Genomic DNA, 21,441 nt, shown 5'->3' with positions numbered 1-21,441 from the left:
CAAAAATGTTAGGAAAGTGATAGTAGGAGAGGAAGAAGAAGAAGAAGAAGAAGAAGAAGAAGAAGAAGAAATGCCATCGAAAGAGAAAAGGAACAGTTACTCATCACACTCACTCACTGAACAAAACGACTCATAAATCCCCCGAATAGGCAACTTTTCCCCATTAGGGAAGACTGTTGTTACCCATTTGCGGTAACAAGGGGCCCCATCAAAACCCCCTCACCCAGACGGCACCTTTTCGAAGCTGACTGGCTTCTCATCGGTTGGTGGGCAGGCACCTTGCCGTTGCAATAGTTACAACCCACTTATGAAGTATAAGTCCACAATATGCGAGATGCGAGATGTGTAATAGTATAAACTAAGGCGGTTATTTTGCCTGAAGCATAGGATTACTATGCTTAAGATTCACTATTAAACGGGTCAGTGCCCATGCACTATGTTTTCATTAATACCCGCCGAGAATAAGTAACACTAGTCTTCTCCACTGGTGAAGCATTACTTATTGAAACCAGTGCAATACATCGGCCACTCGTTGTGAAGGTATTCACAATATGAGATACAATTAAAACGATGCCAATTATCTACTTAGACTACGAACTATGAACAAAATATGGTGCACAGGCGCTGACCCATTTAATAGGTTTCGAATAACGCACCACGAGTAGTAGCTGTCACTGTTCCCCTAGACTTTTATGTGGCTTATAGAGGAACTATACACAGGTTGAAAAAGGACTTCAAACTGACCTTTTTTGGTATAATTAGAGATCCTTCAAATGACTAAAACTTGTAAAAACTGGATTATTGGAACAATTTAATAATGTTTGGCAGAATCTTGAACTCAAAGTGAATTCGGACCAGAGGCAGACTGGTCCGAAGAGGGAGACTTACCAGGGAAACCTCGGTGGGCATGACTCCGGTGATATTCAATATTGCACTATGACCTCCCATACATTCTGTTGTTTTCCCCGGTAAGAATTTTTTTAACCCAGTCCGTCTCTGATTCGGACAAATAACAAAACAGTACATTCAACAAGATAACTTTTGACATAACGTGGCCTCAACAATGTCTCCCGCATACGCAGTACTCAGACTCCCTTCAGTCACTATCTGGCAGAGTAGAGGTAGCAAGATTACACACTAGTTGATCCGGAAGCCTCCTAGAGAGTTACCAATAGGTTCGGTTCGGTGTACTAACTAGCGGCCGGCCTGCGAACACCGTTTTAGAGCTGTACCCTCGAAATGTAAGGAAGTTTGGATCTCACCATGGTGTTCATCATAACCTCAAAGTCATACTGCACTGCATGATGGAAGGGATGGGGAAGGGCTGACCGGAACTTAGCTCTGGAGAGTAAACATAGGTTCCACCACTTCAAGTCTCCAATAAGCAAAGTATTGCAACTGTTGATGAGAGTCATCTACCACCTAGTATTGCCTGGTAACACAGAGGAACAACATTCCTCCATGTGGTGTGGACGCCACACCACGACCCCTGCTTACGTTAGTTCACATCTGGGTGGTCACTCACAGTGTGCTTGCCCATGGGGGTTATACAGAGGGTTACTAACAGTCCCACCATCGCGAAGGTGAAAGCAGAGGATTTGGCTGTCACAGACCGTCCGGACTTCGCCAAAATTGGGTCCACTTCACTTGAGTTTCACCTGAAAATGTATTTTTATTATTATTTCACAGAAAATCATAACTTTTTTCACTAAACAAAAATGAAAATCGATTAAAAACATGACCCCTCCAATAAATGCTTGTTTTCCTCTTCTAATTACAACTCTTTTTTCCAGTTCACGTCCTTCACGCAACCTTCTGTTCGTTACGTAGCGTACCACGAGGGGTACCGTATACGGAATTTCAGCCTTTGTGTGAGAAAAAAACAACAACCCAAATATAGGCTATATTTGGTTTTGTTTTGTTTTTTAAGAAGTGTGATATTTTATTTTATAAGTTTAGTTCAAAGAAGTATATGTATTTAATTTATATTTTGTATGTGAATATTTTTTAAAAAATGTGTATATTGTTTATAGAGGGTTGAAAATCTCCCCCCCCCCCCCAGATGTCCCGCATTGGATTACCTAGGATCTGGTCACTTTACACGTGATACATTGCTGTCTGCCACTTATTTGGAGAGGACTAGTTTCGATTTCCGTCCGAGAGTGGAGAAAGTTTTTAGACCTCCTAAATGGGGACTATAGGCGGTGGGACAGGTCTTTCACCTGTGAGGCATTCCAGAATATTAGGATTAATCACTCAGGGGAAGAGAAATCGAGATATGACTATGAAAAGAAGTGGAACTGCTTCCCTTTATACAGCTGTAGTTGTGAGGTAAGCATGACATACAAATGTTATTAGCTCAACATGCAGCTTTCTAATGGGGTGCTTATTGCCATTTTTGATGAACAGTGATAGTGATCCCTTGCATTTTTTGCTCTCTTCGTGTAGCCAACACCAGACTCTTTTATCATCACTAGATAATTCGATATGTTTTGTTTTTTTTTAATGAAAATCCCAAACACGAAAAGTATCAAAACTTATAGTGCTTAGTACGCTGCATGGGTTGAAGGAGATTGGGGGAGGAGCTACGGGAAGCTTTGCTCTGGAGACTAAACATGGGTTTCATCACTTTAAGCCTCCGGTTGACGGTTGATGAAAGTAAACAATACAGTAAAAGTGGGCTACAATGAGAACCGAAAAATTCACAAAAAAGAAATACCTGCAGTACAGTTCCAGATAGTCAAACTCTTTTAATCAACCGGATTTTCCTATTATCTACCCCAGATAAGAAGAAAATAAAATAAGAATGGGTAGAAAAGACATACAAACATTACTTATAACTCCGAGAAAATTACACCAGAATGAATGAGCAGAGAAGTACACGAACGGTCTACGCTGCCCTAAACACAATGATGACGCTTAGTAAGGAACATAATTATGAATTTAAAAGCTTTTCGAGTTAGCAAGACCCAGCTATAAGCATTAACCGATCTGTTTCGTAAAATTTTCCATTTCGACCCATTAATAAACCGTCATTCATATTATTGCGAGAAAATCGCAATAATATATACGTTCAATTGTACTGATTGTAATGTATATATTTTTGATTAAATCCGTATGAATAGTATTATGTCCTGTCCGTCATTTTTGATGAGTAGCGACGTAAGCGAGCACCTATCTGTACCATAAATAAAAGCTAATAAAAGGGTGATTGAAAATCAAAATGATTACTGGCTTTCGTTCAAACTGTAATTTGGCCGCAGTCAATTATAATTAACAAAGATGTAACTTTTGAAAACATTCCAGGAAGACGAACAGAACATTTATTCAAAGTGATTTCACGTACAAAAGAATTATTAATTTGCTGAACCAATACAACTGTATGTACGTAACATCAACTAAGAGTAGAATTGTTTACTTAAAAGTAAAGGGTGCAATAAGCAGACTGTGAGGATGAAAAGTTATCGTGAATGACGTTAAAGATTCGACAATGGCTATTCTGTACAACAAGGAAAAAAAAAAAAAGAAATGAAAAAGGTAAGTGCTTCTTAATTATCTCTTTTTAATCTTTAAGGAATGTGACAGATAATGATGTCAGCAGAAATTTGTGTTTACAAGGAAATATGCTTAATAATCTTGATTACGAAATACAAATGCGTGTAGCAATGATCGCAGGGAAGGTTTCCTCTTTGATGACATTCGGTTACAAAGCCACAAGTCATTCTTCACGAAAAGGACAATAACGGACCATTTTCCTTGCAGTTGCCATTTATATTTGCCTTTAAAAATTGCATATCGGTGAAGTCAAAGTTCAAATAACCATGCACCCCATGCGTTTTGCTGCATTGTGGCTCATGTTGATTTTTTTCTCCCTGTTGAGATTTAGCCGACACGCACCTGCTGAAGATGGAAGCACACCTTCCGATGTTGCCGAAAGATTCTTTAACAGAACGAAAACAGAACTGGAAAAAAGTATAAACAGGGTGAGTTTCTTGCTTCTTTCCCTTTACGAACGAAACAGAATTATTAAATAATCGATAAATATTATATCGAGAAAACCAGTGATGAATATTAATATCCTATTTAAATCATGTTTTTCTGGTTTAATAATAAAACCAGCTTTCTCTATTTGTTTTTGTCTGCTAAACATTACCATTAAATCACCTGGTTCTGGACATGTGAACACGTGTCTTATGTAGGGTGGCTCCAGAACGCCAGCTCAATTCCGCTTTCGTACATCGTGATGATGTACAGCAGATTCTCGATTAACCGGGACACTTCAAGACTCCAAATTAAAAAAAAAAAAGGACAAATTTTGTTTCGTTATTTTTCTCAGGGTGGTCAGAATTTTTTTTATAGTAATTTTTTTTATAGTAATTTTTTTTTTGTTTGTTTAGAAATCGCGAAAATGATGGCTAAACGCAAAAGAGTTGCGTTTTCAGACAAAAACGTGAAATTATTCAAAAGTTTGAAAACGGTGCATCCGTTAAATCGCTAAAGAACCATTATAATGTTGGTGACCAAACCATACGCAACATCATAAAAAATAAAGGGAAGCTATTAGATATAAAATCGACATCGCAAAAAATAAAGGAACGCGGTAAGTTTTTTTCGTTTTTTATCTATCGCCATATCTTTTTACGTAGATTGCTGAACATTTTTCGATACAGTAAGTCCCCGACTTATTCAACTACGGATTTACGTAAATTTTTTTTCGTTCAATTTTTTTTTTTTTTTTTTAGGATTGTAAAATTTAAAACAAAAATAATAAATAAATAAAATAAGCAATCAATAACGACGATCACGGCATCCAGAAATTGAACAACTGGGACACGGAGTAGCAAGCAAAAAAAATAAGAAAGAAGAGAAGGTTCTTACCTGATGCGTAAGTGTGGGGGCATGCTGTAGAGTTCCCCATAGAGTTTCCCAAATATGTTTTTTAACTCCTGGCCATGTCGCCGTGATGAGTATTATTGTCTCTGGTACATGTCCTGTACTTATCAGCAATAAAGAATTTATTACAATTTATGTACGGTTTTTTTTTTTTTTTTTTTTATATGACTGAAGATTTCAGTGAAGGGAACACATTTCACCATAATAACGTAAAAACCCACACAATTCGAGCTATCGGTATTATCGCAAATGCAATAAGATCGAATTTACTACACGTTTATAATTAGATGCAAGAACAGAAAAGCCCAGTAACCAGGAAGGTGCAAATTGTTTAAATGCAGTGACCTCCAGAAATGTGCTTTAGTAAAATGTGAGTTCGCGTGAGGTGATAATAGTGTGCTTTCCCCCTTAACCCTCCGAAGCTCTTTTCAGAAAATTTAGTTTTGACCGTTATCATGGTGGCGACTAAGAGAATAAGTGACAACGTTACTAGTAAATCTACCAACAAAAGGAAAGCCTTCGATTTGGATCAGAAAATTAAACTAATAAGGATGTATGAAAATGGCGAAACATTAACAAGTATCGCGCGGAATTCAGATTTGTCAATAATAATATAGTAGCAATATGTTATTAGTCATTCCCGAATTATGTAAAACTCGACGAAGTAAGAAGTCCTGGAACGTATCTCTTACATCGAGGAATTTGGTATTTTTGGATTAACCGGGATTTGTTTTTTTGCCATCTATCCCGGAAAATCGAGAGTCTACTGTACAATGTGAAATAATTGGCATTGATACCCTTCAAAAATATTCGAAAATCCCCTCTCAAATCTAATGAACAGTGCAAAATGCATCTTACACGAAGCAGGAACAGGCTTAAGAGCTTGGAGTAAAAGCGTTTCGAAGACTCAATCGTCGGAAGCCATATTAGCAATTTTTTATTGCATGCAACAGCCACATGTTTGAATCTCTCAAAGTCAATCGTAGCCAATGTAGTAAAAAAAATGGAAGAATGCGAACGACGTAAATAAAACGACAAAATTTTGTTTTTACTATGGGATGGCTACATAGGGTCAGAGATGTTATCTATTTCTTGATATCACATGGATTTAAATAGGTGACGTGGGTAACTTTGAAAATGATGAAAGAAAGCATGCTTATAAAGTAACAGCCAAAAATAAACTTGCCACAGCATCTGTCCGGGCCTCTCCATTAGCTTGTCTAGTTCTTCCTTGAACTTATTCAAACTACTCACTTCTACAACGTAGTTAACATGGACATGCGAACATGTGTCGTGTGTTACGTACGCCGGCACCTAACGTTAATTCCTCTCCGCCATGGCACACTGCGTGAATACAGAACTCTGTAAAATGACCAGACAACATAGTTATGGACAATCAGTTGTCAGGTCATTCAGTATTAAAATTAGGTGTAGGAAATGATCAGGTAGGCCAAACAAGTGAGTAGCAGCCATGAAAACCCATACTGTGCAGCTCCCTATTTGGGTATACCAACAAAAGTTGGTGTCGCGTGGAATTTGCTGGCAATGATATCTAGCTGATCGTCCTTGAACCAAGTGGAAACAAGTCCTATGAAATGGCGGGTCGAGTTACAGTCTTCATATTAGACGGCCGTGTATGGATGAAACGAATACGTGTGGAACGCAATCTGCCAAAATATATTATGCTCACAGTGAAATTCGGAGCATATATAGCACACACAATTTCGTGTAAATAAATTAATGGGTGTATTTATACTGACTTATTCCTTGCACAGATATACCTAGAGTCTATCTCATGCATTTCCAAAACATATATTAGTTTCAGTTAATTATTTTTTTATTTGTTATCAGTGTTAATATTTATTGCAAGGTACTGGTAATTCAAAATACTGTTATCTTTTTGCGCAGAGCATGACTCCCATGATACAAGATGATCCTCCTCCTCGACGTGTTCAAGACGTTGGACTCAGGTGTACAGCACATTCGTCACCGGACAGAACTAAGTCCCCTTGCATGACTCATTTGTAAGACTCATTTGCAAGTCACCAAAGAGATTTGCATGACTCATTTGTAAGTCACCAAATGTGTCATACAAGAGATGTTTTGGATGACCACCTCAAGGCAAGAATTCTTCAATGCCCTACTTGTCGAAAACGACCTATTCGTCTACAGTTCCGCTTTGCACCTGTCACAAACCCAATGTAAAATGCTTTATTTTCCAACACGTTCAAATCTGACTTTGATGACAGTACTTTAAAAAAAAAAATCCTTTCCTCTGACTCTAGCCAATTACAAAAGAAAATTTTGATCTGTAGGTCAATTTAGAAATCCCCTCCCCCCTGTCCTTACTCTTCGGACTTTATAGCAAATACCATATAATGATATATTATTTATATAGTATATATATATATATATATATATATATATATATATATATATATATATATATATATATACTATCATTGAATTATATTAATTAAAGTTAAATTATAATGAAATAAATAAATAATTAAGCATTCATTAGAGGCAGCGACATGCAATTCCTCCCTATGAAGCTGAAATACATCCAATATGTTAAATTAAATAAAATAAAACATAAGCCAGTAGTATGGCAAAAACTGTAGAGCGAAAATTAACATAAAAATAACCCAAATAAACAATCGAACGAAAAGAAAGAATAGATATAAATAGTAGCCCATAAACCCTTGTATAATTTCGAACTTTAAATCCAATTAAAACTATACAAAATTTAGACTAATGCCAATTATTTATTAATTTAGCGGTACCCCCCCAGAGAGGTACCAGTTCCGAAAGACGTGAAATATCACCAAAAGAGGGTTAAAGGAACTACCAGACGATAACAAAATCAAAATAAATTAAAATAAAATAGACTGACCATCATGCCCCATATCGACAGAGGACCACGAGGCCAATAATGGTCATGGAATCGCTGCATTTCAATCGCTATACAAATCGTCGCCATGGTGAAAAGAGTTGGTACTTCGATCTTTTCACCATGGCGACGATTTGTATAGCGATTGAAATGCAGCGATTCCATGACCATTATTGGCCTCGTGGTCCTCTGTCGATATGGGGCATGATGGTCAGTCTATTTTATTTTAATTTATTTTGATTTTGTTATCGTCTGGTAGTTCCTTTAACCCTCTTTTGGTGATATTTCACGTCTTTCGGAACTGGTACCTCTCTGGGGGGGGGGGGTACCGCTAAATTAATAAATAATTGGCATTAGTCTAAATTTTGTATAGTTTTAATTCGATTTAAAGTTCGAAATTATACAAGGGTTTATGGGCTACTATTTATATCTATTCTTTCTTTTCGTTCGATTGTTTATTTGGGTTATTTTTATGTTAATTTTCGCTCTACAGTTTTTGCCATACTACTGGCTTATGTTTTATTTTATTTAATTTAACATATTGGATATATATATATATATATATATATATATTATTATTAAGGATAATATAAAGAACCATTGGAATAAGTAAATCAATCCAATAATAATACCATCAGGGATCTAAGAAAACGCAAAAAAATATATATATATTATCGCTTTTTACCGACAATCTAGATGACTTCAACTGGGGCCAACCACCCAGAATGAAGGCAAAAAACGACAAGAAGTTCTCTGTTTCTGTGATGATCAATATATGCTAAGTAATTTAAATCTAACCAAATATAAACCAGTATAGGCCGGATGTAAATCGAATATAAATAAATCGAAAGAAAATAATAAAAGTTAGAAATATTAGAATCAAAGTAAGAAATATAAGTAAAATATAAATGTAAGCATATATTAATCATCGTTGACCCGACAGAGAACGTAATTTAATGATTACAATAAGATTAAATATATAATACATACTACATATTGACCGTATCTAGGACATAATGTAATAGTCGTCAAAATAATATGTGGTGCCCCCTATGTGATGGATACGGTAAAGTTGAAGTCATCTAGATTGTCGGTAAAAAGCGATAATATATATATATATATTTCATTTTTTTTTTTTTTTGCGTTTTCTTAGATCCCTGATGGTATTATTATTCGATTGATTTACTTATTCCAATGGTTCTTTATATTATCCTTAATATTATAGACATTATGGGTGTATTGCATGATTGCTTGCAGCTGCATTGACTCATAAATATTATTTACATATTAGTTACAGTTATTGTCGTTTTAACTTTCTTTCTTTATTTTTTATCAATAATTATAAATATATATATATATAAGAAGTGAATATCCTAATGAAATAATTAATTAAGCAAAATTATAGGCTGAATTGAATAGCCAATTACAGAGAAGGGAGCTGCAAAGCAAAAATTATAAAAATAATATAAGGAGTAATAGCCAGCATCAAATATGGGTGGGCAATTTTGTTTATAGATCCAAGAAAGGAGTAGAGAAATTATAAAATTGAAATTTGATGTTACAGAAATCTGATTAAAATTAAAATCTGATTATGTATAAAAATAAATATTTATACATAATCAGGTATTTCATCAGGGGACTACACCTGATCATGTATCAAAGACTGCGTTTCTATACTTGTCCATACCTGTGGAAGAAAAGCAAATTTAATAATAAAACTGAGTTATTTTTATGTTAGATCAAATATGGGAGGGGGTAAAATGAGGTATATATTTATATATATATACCTCATTTTCAGAATATATTTGACAATTGTATTTTTCATTACAAGTGTTGTGTATTTTGAGCTGCTTTAAGTACTTAATCCTGTCCAAGTAATTTCTTTGAAGCATTTCTGTATATATAGATATTACACTACTTGAAAAGCATTTTAATAATAGCAGTTTAATGCCCTCCATTTTGATGTCTACACCTCGGATCCGGCTAATAATAAACTACTATTTTTTTTTTTTTTTTTTATGCCTTATTAAAACGTGAACAGTAGATATATTTTCAACAACAACTATTTACATTCTATGTACAAAGCAAAAAAGAAGGATAAAGAAAACTTTTTAGAAAGAAATACAAAGGTTTCAATATTTTAATTTCAGGAAATAAGAAAAAAATCAGTTTCTTGGGGTTGGGTCGTTCTCATGTTAAGTGTCACACGTTGAAGGTGATGGACTGTTCAGTGATGGTGAAGAGGTGACCACCACTGTTCCATTCGCTGTTAAGATGATCCACAGTTTCTGGTCTTTTGCTGTGGAATTCGAGTAGAAGTCTGCTCTGCAACTTCCTTCGTAGGCTCCACTTCAGATGTTGCGCCGATGTGTCGACAGGAGGCACGTCGTCACTGCTTCTCGTGTTCTTCAAATAGAAGTGGTAAATGACGGCCTTGGCCGCAATGAATAGGAAGTTGCAGGTGGTGTGTGTGCTGTCTGCTCAGAGTGAAGTAGGTACCAGTAGTCTTCCGGAGTGTGGGCGTGGTTACAGGCAAGCTTTGCTGCATCCAAAGCGTATTTGACGAGTTCCTTGTTCACAGGGCATGCCAAGTATATGTGTTCCAGGGTACCTGGGGTGGCGCAGAAGAGGCAGTAGTTTGAGGAGCGTAACCCGAAGATTTGTAGCTTGACTGGGGTGGAAAGGATGTTGTGCCACTGTCTCCACTGGATGTCTGCGTACGATTTGGAACATTTCGTCCTGTACGGAAGGTTCCACTGAAAATTTGATGGTGGCTTGTGGTGAGTGGAGAGGGGTGCAGGGACAGCTTGGCAGGTGGATGACGGAAAAATCGTGGTTGCATGGCGAGACATGATTAGCTGATAGACTTTTTTGGAGGGTGCAGGAGACAGAGGTACCGTGTCTTCTGGTGATGTGATGACGAAGGTTGGTGTAAGCGAGGATCCAGTGACATTTCCAATCCCTTTAGTTGTAGTGATGTCTGGAAGAGCTTGTGTGATCGCTGATTTTAGATGTATGTGTTGTTGCTTTGCATTAATGGTTTTAATGGGCAAATCTTCTGATCCTTTCCATTCAAGGCTTGGTGTCAGGAGGTCGCCTATGGTTTTTATTCCTGCCCAGTTCCACGTAGGGAAGAAGAGAATATCATCATTTGCAGGGTCTGTTATTCTTTTATTGTAGAAGAGCGGTTCTGAAAGTATTCCGGGAAGGGATGTTCTCTCAAGATTATGGTGAAGGTTTAGCTTTTTCCAGCGGTATAGTGCGTCTTTATAAAACGACGGTAGTTTGAGTGGTACTGGTGCCATGTCCATTCTCAATATTGTTGAAAGGGATAGTCCTCTAGTGGCTGTTGCTAGCAGTTTATCCGTAGTGTTGGAATGTGCGTATTTTGTTTGCAGCGTCTTAAGAAGAAAGGTGATCCGGAATGCTGTGATTTTGTCGTCAAAAGAGACCAACCCTTGACCCCCGTGAGTAAGTGGTTGGCTAAGTTTGGAGCAGGACATCCAGTTGGTTTTGTTCCAAAAGAAGCTTCGGACAGATGCTTGGATTTGGTGGAGGAAGTCAGCAGGTGGAGTGAGAATTTTGAAGGTGTGCCAGAGAACGCTTGCCGCCATATGATTGACCACAAGCACTCTCCCTCTCAGCGAAGATGTGGCACACACGCTTCTCCATCTCCCGAGTACTTTGTTAAAAACGACTCAGCAATTCGGGCCAGTTCTTCTGGAAGAAAAGGAGGGTATTGCCGAGGTACACACCTAAGTATTTCTGTCCCTCGCTGGACCATGTGCCTTGGATGGGGGAGTCGGTTCTAGTTTTCCAGTTGCCAGCCCACAGGCCGCTGGTCTTACAGTGGTTGAGTTTTGCGCCTGATGCTTGAGCATAAAGATCATGAGCCTTTTGAATGACTTCAAATTCACTCTCGTGTCGTATTGCAATTGTGACGTCATCTGCGTATGCTGAGTAGGTTATATTTAGGTGGGGTTCTGGTAGCAGCGTTCGTCGGGATTGTATACTGGGGGCAATTTTATTAAGGAATGGTTCTATGGCAATTGCATAGAGTTGTCCAGAGAGTGGGCAGCCTTGTTTTATTCCTCTGGAATACGGAAAGTGGCAGGTGAGCTGGTTGTTGAGTTTCAGGCAGAATTTGGCTTCCTTGTATAGCAGATGGATTGTTCCGATGATGTAAGGTCCATATCCAAAGGCTTTCGAGGTTTGAAATAGGTAGCTGTGTTCTACGCTGTCGAATGCCTTTTTCTGGTCAAGGCTAATTAGTGCTAGGAATTCTCTTTGGCTGTTTGCAGTGGAGAGGAGGTCTCGGATCAGATGTAGATTGTCGTGAATCGATCTTCCAGGTACAGAGCATGTTTGTTGGTGATCGATGATATCAGGGAGAGTGGCTTTTAATCTATTGGCGATGGCTTTGGAAATGATTTTACAGTCCGTATTCATTAAGGAAATCGGGCGCCAGTTTTGTAAATTGGTGCGATCTCCTTTCTTGGGAATCAGTCGAGCGACAGAGGTGGTGACCGAAGCTGGTAGTCCATGGAACTGAGCTTCTTCAAGCATTTCAAAGAGTAGCACTCCGAGTTGATCCCAAAACGTTTGGAAGAATTCAGAAGTCAGTCCGTCCAGACCTGGTGATTTATTTTTGGAAAGGGCTTTGATATCTCCAGCAGATATCTAGAATTTCTAGATATCTTTCAAGTAATAAGGAAGGAGACCAGTTGAGTAAAGGTGAAGAAGTTTGATATCTGAGATTGATCTACAGTGTTGAAGATGTCGGAGGTAAAAATATAGATAATCACATGAGTTAATCCTTGACTTTGCATGTAACTGATCCTTTTCTTGTTTTATATCTTAATAAACTGTAGTTTTAGTTTAAATTTGTTATATCTTTTTTTACAGCTATGGCCCATTCATCCATACCAAAGCTAGTTTGCTATGAATGAATGCATCAGTACAAAACTGCAGTACATACTGAGGCTGTTACCCTAACCTGTGCAATTGTTAAGCTCCTTAAATCCATATTTTGTATAATTAAAAATTGTTTAATTAATGAAGATTTTTGCTAATAATACTGTATACCGCAATTTCCTGACACGACGTACCAATGCCTCATGGCTTTAGCTGCTTCTGCCCCAAATTCAAATAATCCGATTGACACCGCGTACTGGCTATGCGTAGTTGGTCTCCGTAGCCGAGTAGTCAGGGGCAGGAGTGCAGTAGCACACGCTCTTTCAGTTGACCGGGGTTCAAGCCCTTGACTGCTAAATACGGTCGATCTGCCAACCCGCACTGGACCAGCGTGGCAGATTATGGTCCATTTCCCTCACCATGAATTGTTGAGGTGGCTTCCATCTTGCAGGTTGATAATGGCTGCAGTTTACCTTTTTACTGGCTATACGTGAGCCACTGTAACCAATTTTCAAAATATAAGTTGTGTTTTTTTTTTCGTATGATAAGTCACGTTAGAATTTAAAATTCTTAATCATCGATTTTGTTATTAAAAGGACAAGTGTTGCCAAAATGAATGTAAAAAAAAAAAAGTTCATCATCCAATTTTTGGTCATATCAATATACAGTAACTGAAAATAATTAAATTACTACTCATTTTAGAAACCTATTGCAACTATTGTATATGCCGGTTATCACTGTTTTGATAAATGTTCTTTTTTTTATGATAGGCCAAAGAAGAATCCAAAAAAATAGATGACCTTTTCAGAAAATCGGTAACAGAAACTAACGATAAAATAAAGGAAAGCTGGAACACTTTTAAAGACAATGTAGAGGAGGATCTTCAGAAGACAAAAGACCAAATAGACGAAGTTGGAAAACAGGTTATGACGGTTTCTTTCATTCATTGTTCATAAAGTTCAGTTTTTCAATATATATAAGACCGAATTATGAGATTCTATATCCTAAGTTATTGTGAAGTTCAATAGATCCCATACAATAAGGGGACATGATTTATGACTTATCATAAGAGCCACAGATGAAATTTAAATTGAATCAGTTTTCCTTTCTTAACTTTCGCATGTATTGTACATAAACTATAGCCTATATATACACTGTAGGCCCGAGTCGAAATTTTTCTTACTCGCCACATTGTTTCACTACCGTTCCTATTTTCCACTGTCCGGGAAAAATTCCATACAGTCGAACCTATGTTCAGGAAAAAGTCGAATCCACAAACCACCTGAGAACCTACAAATTTAGTTCTCAGACTTTTCATTTGCCAACCAAATAACTGCTTCAGAAAAACTTCTTTGATACTTTATCGATGTGGTCAGAAAAGGATATCTTCTTGTCAAAGAAGATATCCTTTTAATCTCCCATCGTTCTAATCTCCCAGATTAGAACGATGATCCGTAAGGGGATGCTGACTCCGCCAAGGGAGATTACGATGGATGCCAGGTGCAGTTTAAATGAGAAGACAAGTTGTTCATATTTGGCGGGATTTATGTGGCGGTTGAATGTCGAGAGACGCTTTGACAGAGCCTGAAGTTCTGATTCAGTTTCGTTGGAAACTGTCCAGAGCTGTTTGTGATGAGAATCTTTGTTAATATTTTGGAATCATCAGTATGAGTCAAATAGTTCCTTTCATTAATCATAAAAAGGGCTATGCAACTGCTCTTTGCAGTTTGCATAGCCCTTTTTTATCATCAATGAGGTTATCATTGATGATAAAAAAGGGCGGTAAGAAACAACAGCGCGTCCCCACAAATGTAATAACGATGCTGGAGAAGGGAAAGGAGCCGAGGGATCGATATTGCATCAAAGGCTGATTGAATATCCTTGAATCGATTGAACTGAATGAATTGATTTAATGCTTTCTCACAGATTATTCACGCTCACCAAAACGACATTATCCACAAATTATTCATGCTCTGAGGGATCGATATTGCATCAAAGGCTAATTGAATATCCTTGACTTAATTGAACTGAATGAATTGAGTTGATGCTTTCTCACAGATCATTCATGCTTACCAAAACAACATTATTCACGCAGATTAATCATGCTCATCGAATCAATAAATATCAAATATACATTGATGCATATAAAAGTACTTTACACAGTTTGTAACAAATATAAAAATTCTCTTGATGTGCTACTACCATGAATATAGGTATACACACACTGTACTCTAAGATGCGCTGGAACATAAGTTGAAAAAAAAAAAAAAAGGTAGGTATGTGGTTACTGAAATCTTGCTCTACCCCTCAGGTAAGACTTTGGCTAATTATCTTTAACTGGAATTGTTCTAGTTGTCAGTTTTTTTTTTTTTTTTTTCAAAACGTCCCAAAGGTTCAATTCAGTTCAGATCTGGACTCGGGACTTGAATGAATCGGCAAATTCGTCACATTATTCTCCTTATATTCGATCAACATCTTTCTAAGACCCTTTAAAGTTACAGGATCTCTTTCCGGTCTTTTCTTCGTCTGTACTCCTTCAGTGCTGGTGTGCTACTACCGTTTTTGTAGAACTAGTTCACAGGCAACGCGTGAATTAGTTCTACAAGGAAGGGTTGCGAAGATATCTGTACAGCTCTTTCCTCAGGTCGCCAGAGACCTCCAAGTATGGAAAATTGTGACTACCCTACATAATACCTATTAAATCAGCAAGAACTGCAACCATGCAGATGTAAATTACAACTAATGTGCCTATGTGAAGCTTTAAAGTCTCGAAGCCAATTAAATAAAGCAGTAACTCTTATTTAAATGGTATCCAGAGGGAGTTATGGGAAACACTTTGACAAAAAAATAATGATATGACAGCGTACGTGATATTACCCCATTGCTAATCCATGCCACCCAGGGAAAGATAATTACATTTAGAAAAACAATAATTAATTATGAATGGAAGCTTAATAAAGGAAAGCTCCAATGTACATTTGAAGCACATGTAAGGCAATTTTAATATATTTTTAATATATATATATAGCCTTAAAATCATTTAGGAAAATACTGGTGCAAATAATTTTCCGGTAACTGCACTTGAATTTTCCACAAGTGACTTCTTTCCAAGAAGAAGAGATTTTCTAGAGTATTGTTACTCTTATGGAAAGACTTTCGTAAGAGCAAGCATATGCCTTCAGAATGACTAAGTGCAATGATTCAGCAGTTTGTAAAGAGAGAAGGAAAGTGGAAAAAAAATTGCTAGAACAAATGACCTCAGAACGTTTGTAACATGATGTGGCATACATTTTTGATTCTAATGGATGCTTTCTTAATTTTCATATAGAGGATTCACTTTAATAAATTCATGATGTAAAATACAAAATTAGACTATGTTGGTGTATTATGTAGCGTGAAAAGTTGGATGAAATTGCATATTCATTCTTTCCGAACTAAAAATGAAATCACATTAGATGTTTTATTTCTATATTATTTATTTCCATATTTGTCTTTACAGATCACAGAACAAACCGAAGAAATAGATAAATCCATTAAAGCATCAATCGAAGAAACGAATAATAAAGCAAAAGAGGGACTGGATAAATTAAAGGAACAAACAGATGAGTTGGCGCAGAAGGTTCGTGATGAAATGGAAGCCAAACGGGGAGAAGGAGAAGAATAATTTGATTTTGCTATGAACTAATCGGTGATTACTTTAATATACATTTCGGTAACTGGACTAACTCAGAAGAAATTTAATGTCATTTAATGCCTGTGCTCCACGATATCATAAAGGAAATTTGTTAAAAAGGCATTAGTTACCTTTTCTGTAAAGAAAACTTTTGCGCATTAATTATTACAGGAAAGTATTCTCCAATAGAGTAAAAGTATCAGATTCACTAATTTTTAGTAATTTGCTTGGTAACCCTCTCATGTCTGTATTGTAATGAATAACATTATTGGAAATGATGGATCACTGCCTCTTTCGTATATTAAACCATATTATTTAATAATTTATGAGAAGAAATAATCTCCGGATTACTAGAATTTTAAAAAATAATAATTAAGTCCGTTTACAGAGATCTATTATGGTATTGCTTACAGATATTGGTAAGAAAGCCATTAACACGATGTAGGTACAAGTACTGACACGATACATGTATTTATAGTAAGGGAAGGAGGGGTTGCTGAAGATATCTGTACAGGTTTATATCTCATGACGTTTTCTCAGCCTTTTTTTGATCAACAGTTACTGAACGATCTTGCGTAACATGTATCAAAAAGTGCTGAGCAACGCCTGTGAATTAAAGTTTTCATGAAAATCAGAAAACCACAATTGAAGCTATGAGCTATGTACAAGAGTTTGTTTTTTTAATAGCTTCATCTTTGCCCTCGTGGGCAGCACAGTTGGTAGGATCGCCGTCCTCCCCACACCGGGTGAAAAAGACCTGAGTTCGAATCCCGTTGATGATGATGGGAGGAATTTTTATGAGTCTTTTTTTTCACAACGTGGCTGAGTTAGTCGGTCTCAGGCGAGGAGAGCATGGTTTTTCTCCCGGAAAACTCCGGTTTCTCGTCCAGCAAACAGAAAATCGATCTCAGAACACACACGATATTTAGACAATATACAGGTAGCCACATGGCCTTAGTTGCTGATGCTCCTAAAACCCAATAACAACAACAGCTTCATCGTTTAATGGACAAAACATTGGTCGAACGTGAGGATGAAAATGGGACCCTTGCGAGTAGCACAGTGATTACAATCATCCTCCTCTCACAACCGGTGAGAAAAGCCTGAGTTCGAATTCCATCAATGACCCGTCTCACGCGAGTAGCATGTCTTTTTTTCTTTTTTTTCCCCCCTCTCAAAACTCCGGTTTTCATCCAGCAAACCTGCAATAGAATACACGCGGTTACAGTCAATATATATACTGATGCTATAGTCTTAGGTTTTTTTGGCGTTTAACGCAAATAGGCATCATTTAACAGCCAGCAAATAATGAGTGCTTAGGGAAGATAAAATAGGGATTAGTCTAAAGAGATATCTGACATGCAGTCCTCCGTTAGATGATTGGCCAGAGGTAATAATTATTCAGTTACTAAAATCCCAAACAGCGAGTAAATAACTCCTATTAATTGAATAAATTCAATCACAATGATTTAATACCTACATCTTACAGACTTAGTGATTAGCTGGAGTGAGTTATCCAGAATATGCACAGAGGTAGCTAAGTACGTCAGGCATTTTAAATTACGTGTATTTTATTGTCGGTTTGCTTGGAAAGAAACATTTTTTGGAATGAAAATATAAATCGCGTTTCCTAGATAAAAACGAAATGCGCAAGACTCAATTAATTCGGTAAAAGTGCGGAAAAAAAATATACCTATAAAATTCTACGGCATGTAGCACAGCGGCACAGAGTAGAAAGATATCTTATTACTCTGTGCACAGAGGTCAGCATCTCTGTAAATTTTATGCACGATGATGTGTTTCCCATACTGCAGAAAACCTGCTTCCGTCTTGAAGGGAATAATTCCTCTTCCCAGCTAAAACTTTGTTTTTTTATTCCACCAAATAGACAAAACGACCACAGAATAAACGCGATTTAAAAGCAAAATACTCATGGTCTTAGTTTCTCTGACACAAAAACAACAAACTGTTTCTACAAGATACAAATACTCATTCACAATCCTAAAAAAGTTTTAGGATTGTGAATGAGTATTTGTATTTCTTCATCGTTATATTTTACCAAACAAACTTTTATTCATAGGATATGCCCCTTCGTGGGTATATCCTATAATCATCGTCCTTCCTACACCAAGTGGAAAAGACCCGAGTTTGAATCCAGTTAATGACACGAAGAATTTTCGAGTCTTTTTCACAACATAGCAGAGTTAGTCGGTATCAGACGAGGGTAGCATGGTTTTTCTTCCGGAAATTCTGGTTTTTCGTCCAGAAAAAATCAAATCAACCACAGAACACACGCAATTTACAGACATATTATTATACGGCTCAATATGGCTTAATTGCTGATGCTCCTTAAATCTACAATAACAACAACCATAAGCTATGCAGTCAGTAAATGTGTTAATGTCATTTTTTTTTTTTTTATCAGACTATCAATTTGAATGAGTAGCAGCATGAATTGAATCGATACAGGTGTTTCCTAGGAGAATTTTAAGCCTTCCGGAAAGAGAAGAAAATATGCATTTTCTAATAAGCAAGGACTTTCTGCGAAATGTATGATATCATGCGATGGAAATGTGCGTCATAGGAATATCCTCCCCCTTAGAATCAACATCAATTAACAGAATCTTATAGTACCTGTATATAGGTAATTCCAAACTAGAGTTGCATTTTGGGTAGAATTGCGAAATTTTCAGTGTGAGTTGCCAGTGCTTAATGAATTTGACTATGCTCGCATTTTCCCAAAATCATCTCTGTTTGCCTTTTCTGAGCTCTGAAGTATTGTTAGGATTTAGCAGAAAAGAGCTCTACGTCAGCACTTGGTATCCATGTTTGTCTAGCTGTTCACTCAATGCAAGTTGTTCTGTTCCAGCTTCAGCATTTACTTCTGAAATTCCTGATAAAATGTTCGAACGTGAAATCTTTGCAAATAACGCCGCATTTTCGTTTTAATCCGTGATTCTTGACAAAATAATTAAAATGTTTAAATATAAGATAAATACAAATAATTATTTGTATTAAGTTTAACGGTAATTAAAAGTGAATGTTAAAATGAGTTCAACATTAATTGCGCATAGGTTGCATGTATTCCGAAAAAAAACCCAAATAAAACTCAGCAAATAAGCTGAGTTTAAAATTTAATAAAATAGTTGGAATAGAATATGTAATACATTTTTTTATAAATTTAATGGATGTGTTTGCTTAAAAACTTTACGTCAGTAGAATAGTTTTAGAACTGTCACATGAAAATACAAGTAGAATACAAATATCCAGCGATATCATAGTCGTAATTTCTTATTAACTAATAATGTAATGGTTTCATATGCATCAACCAGTGTTCTTCATTAGCCAGGACACCAATAACACTTTTTTTGTTGTTATACCAATAACAGGTAAAACACCTGTTATTGGTGTCCTTAATTTAGATTCGATTATCGAACCTTAATCAAAATAATTAAATAATAACAATCACAACGAACTTAAGATTGCTCTTGTCCAGGAGTAATCTGATTTCGTCGTTAGTCGATAGTCTCTCAGCATCAGAAGATCTACATGACGTTTCCATAGGAGATAGTTTCGAGAATGTGTAGCTGAGAAGCGATCAAAATCCATATCAGTGTCATCTCCAATTATTATTAAACATTATTAATTGATTTTTATAAAAGGAACTTTCCCCTGAGGAATTAAATTCTCTATAAGTCATAATATGTAGCAAGCTTCCATGTCTTGCAATTTTTTTGACATTATTTAAGTATTAGATTTATTAATTGTGTTAAACTAACCGAAACCTTAATATGCTACAATATTTCACTAATCAAAAAATCATATTGATAACCTGGTTTATTTTGCATCACCTTTCACAAGTAGAATCACTCCAAAACAAATTATTTGGATTCACCTATTAATTACAAATAGTAGATTTACATCCTGAATAATACATGGATTGTAGCAATGTTCATACATGGATTGTAGCAATGTTCACAGTCGTTTGGAGAAAACTCATTGGATGGTGATACAAGACGTACATACACGGAGGTAACAGAAGTGGAAGACAAGTTGCAGCAGATACTAGTGAGTCGACTTCATTAAGGTTCTATAAGGCCTCCGTAGCCGAGTGGGTAAGAGCGGGAGTACTGTAACACACGCTCTTTGAGTAGACGGGGGTTCAAGCCTCTGAACTCTGAATACGGTCGATCTGCTAACCCGCACTGGACCAGCGTGGTAGATTATGGTCCATTTCCCTCAGCATGAATTGTTGAGGAGGTTTCCATCCTGCAGTGGGTTGATAATGGCTGCACTTTACTTTTTTTTTTTTTAGTCACTTCGCCATACAAAGCAGGAGGGTCAGGCAAACGCAAGGTTATAGATATAGGTTAAAGATATAGATATAGTTTGGGTACTATAACTTTGTTATGGCGAAAGGGTCTCTATGATAAAGAGAATGTGCTTTCTGTACTTTTTCTCTTTCACTAATTTCGCTCGTCGGCTTCTATTTTGCTGAGCTTGACAACCATTTATGCATTTCGTTCGAAAGGAATATATCAAGCAGGGCGGGTCTGTTGATGTGACTGACGACCATCGTAGTGGATGTGAGCCGAGGTTGAGGGATCCTCCAAGAACACGAGTCACAGATACTAAGATGGGAGATAGTTTCTATTAGCATTTTGGCTATGAATACGATCCTTCTTTCATTAATAAAGGAAGATATCCTCATGATGATAAAGGGGCTGCCATTTCAGTAGCATTGATCCCGGGATTGAAATTTGGCATTGGACCACTTCAAAAACTAGTACTCTCCGGCGTTAATTCTCTTCGTGTTAGAGGGAGCTGCTGAAGCATAAATTTCAGAACCATGCAGGATTGCTGAAAAAATTGAAGTGATTAGGGACCTTGATGTGTTTAAGCTTCTGTAACAGTTCATAATATAAGAGGGATTATCCATTAAGAACAGGACATTATATTCTCATAAAGAATAACTAAAAAAGATATAGATATAGTTTAATTAAGAAGAATAACTTTGGAGCAGAATATCTTCTGAAAGAGTTATTCAAGTTCATAAAAATAATTGATA

At 36.7% G+C, this 21,441-nt stretch overlaps 1 protein-coding gene across 1 annotated transcript; it reads left to right on the top strand.

Annotated features, from left to right (window-relative positions):
• The first annotated feature begins 3,687 nt into the window (after positions 1-3,687).
• Positions 3,688-16,637, top strand: djl (don juan like). Its single transcript, XM_090388105.1, has 3 exons — positions 3,688-3,983; positions 13,471-13,623; positions 16,200-16,637. Exons 1-3 carry the CDS (start codon positions 3,822-3,824, stop codon positions 16,362-16,364), a joined length of 480 nt encoding a protein of 159 aa, XP_090244231.1. The 5' UTR covers positions 3,688-3,821; the 3' UTR covers positions 16,365-16,637.
• The last annotated feature ends 4,804 nt before the right edge of the window (positions 16,638-21,441 follow it).

Source organism: Mastigoproctus giganteus, chromosome 13 (genome assembly GCF_048544385.1).
Source record: "Mastigoproctus giganteus isolate SK-2022 chromosome 13, ASM4854438v1, whole genome shotgun sequence".
Taxonomy (NCBI): domain Eukaryota; kingdom Metazoa; phylum Arthropoda; class Arachnida; order Uropygi; family Thelyphonidae; genus Mastigoproctus; species Mastigoproctus giganteus.
This window is presented reverse-complemented; position numbering and strand designations above follow the sequence as displayed.

Bases quoted from the DNA above. Each gene is read 5' to 3' on its own strand.
- djl (XM_090388105.1), top strand. From the start codon at position 3,822: ATGCACCCCATGCGTTTTGCTGCATTGTGGCTCATGTTGATTTTTTTC. The intron at 3,984-13,470 runs GTGAGTTTCTTG...TTTTTATGATAG, and splicing joins TGGAAAAAAGTATAAACAGG to GCCAAAGAAGAATCCAAAAA. The intron at 13,624-16,199 runs GTTATGACGGTT...TTGTCTTTACAG, and splicing joins TAGACGAAGTTGGAAAACAG to ATCACAGAACAAACCGAAGA.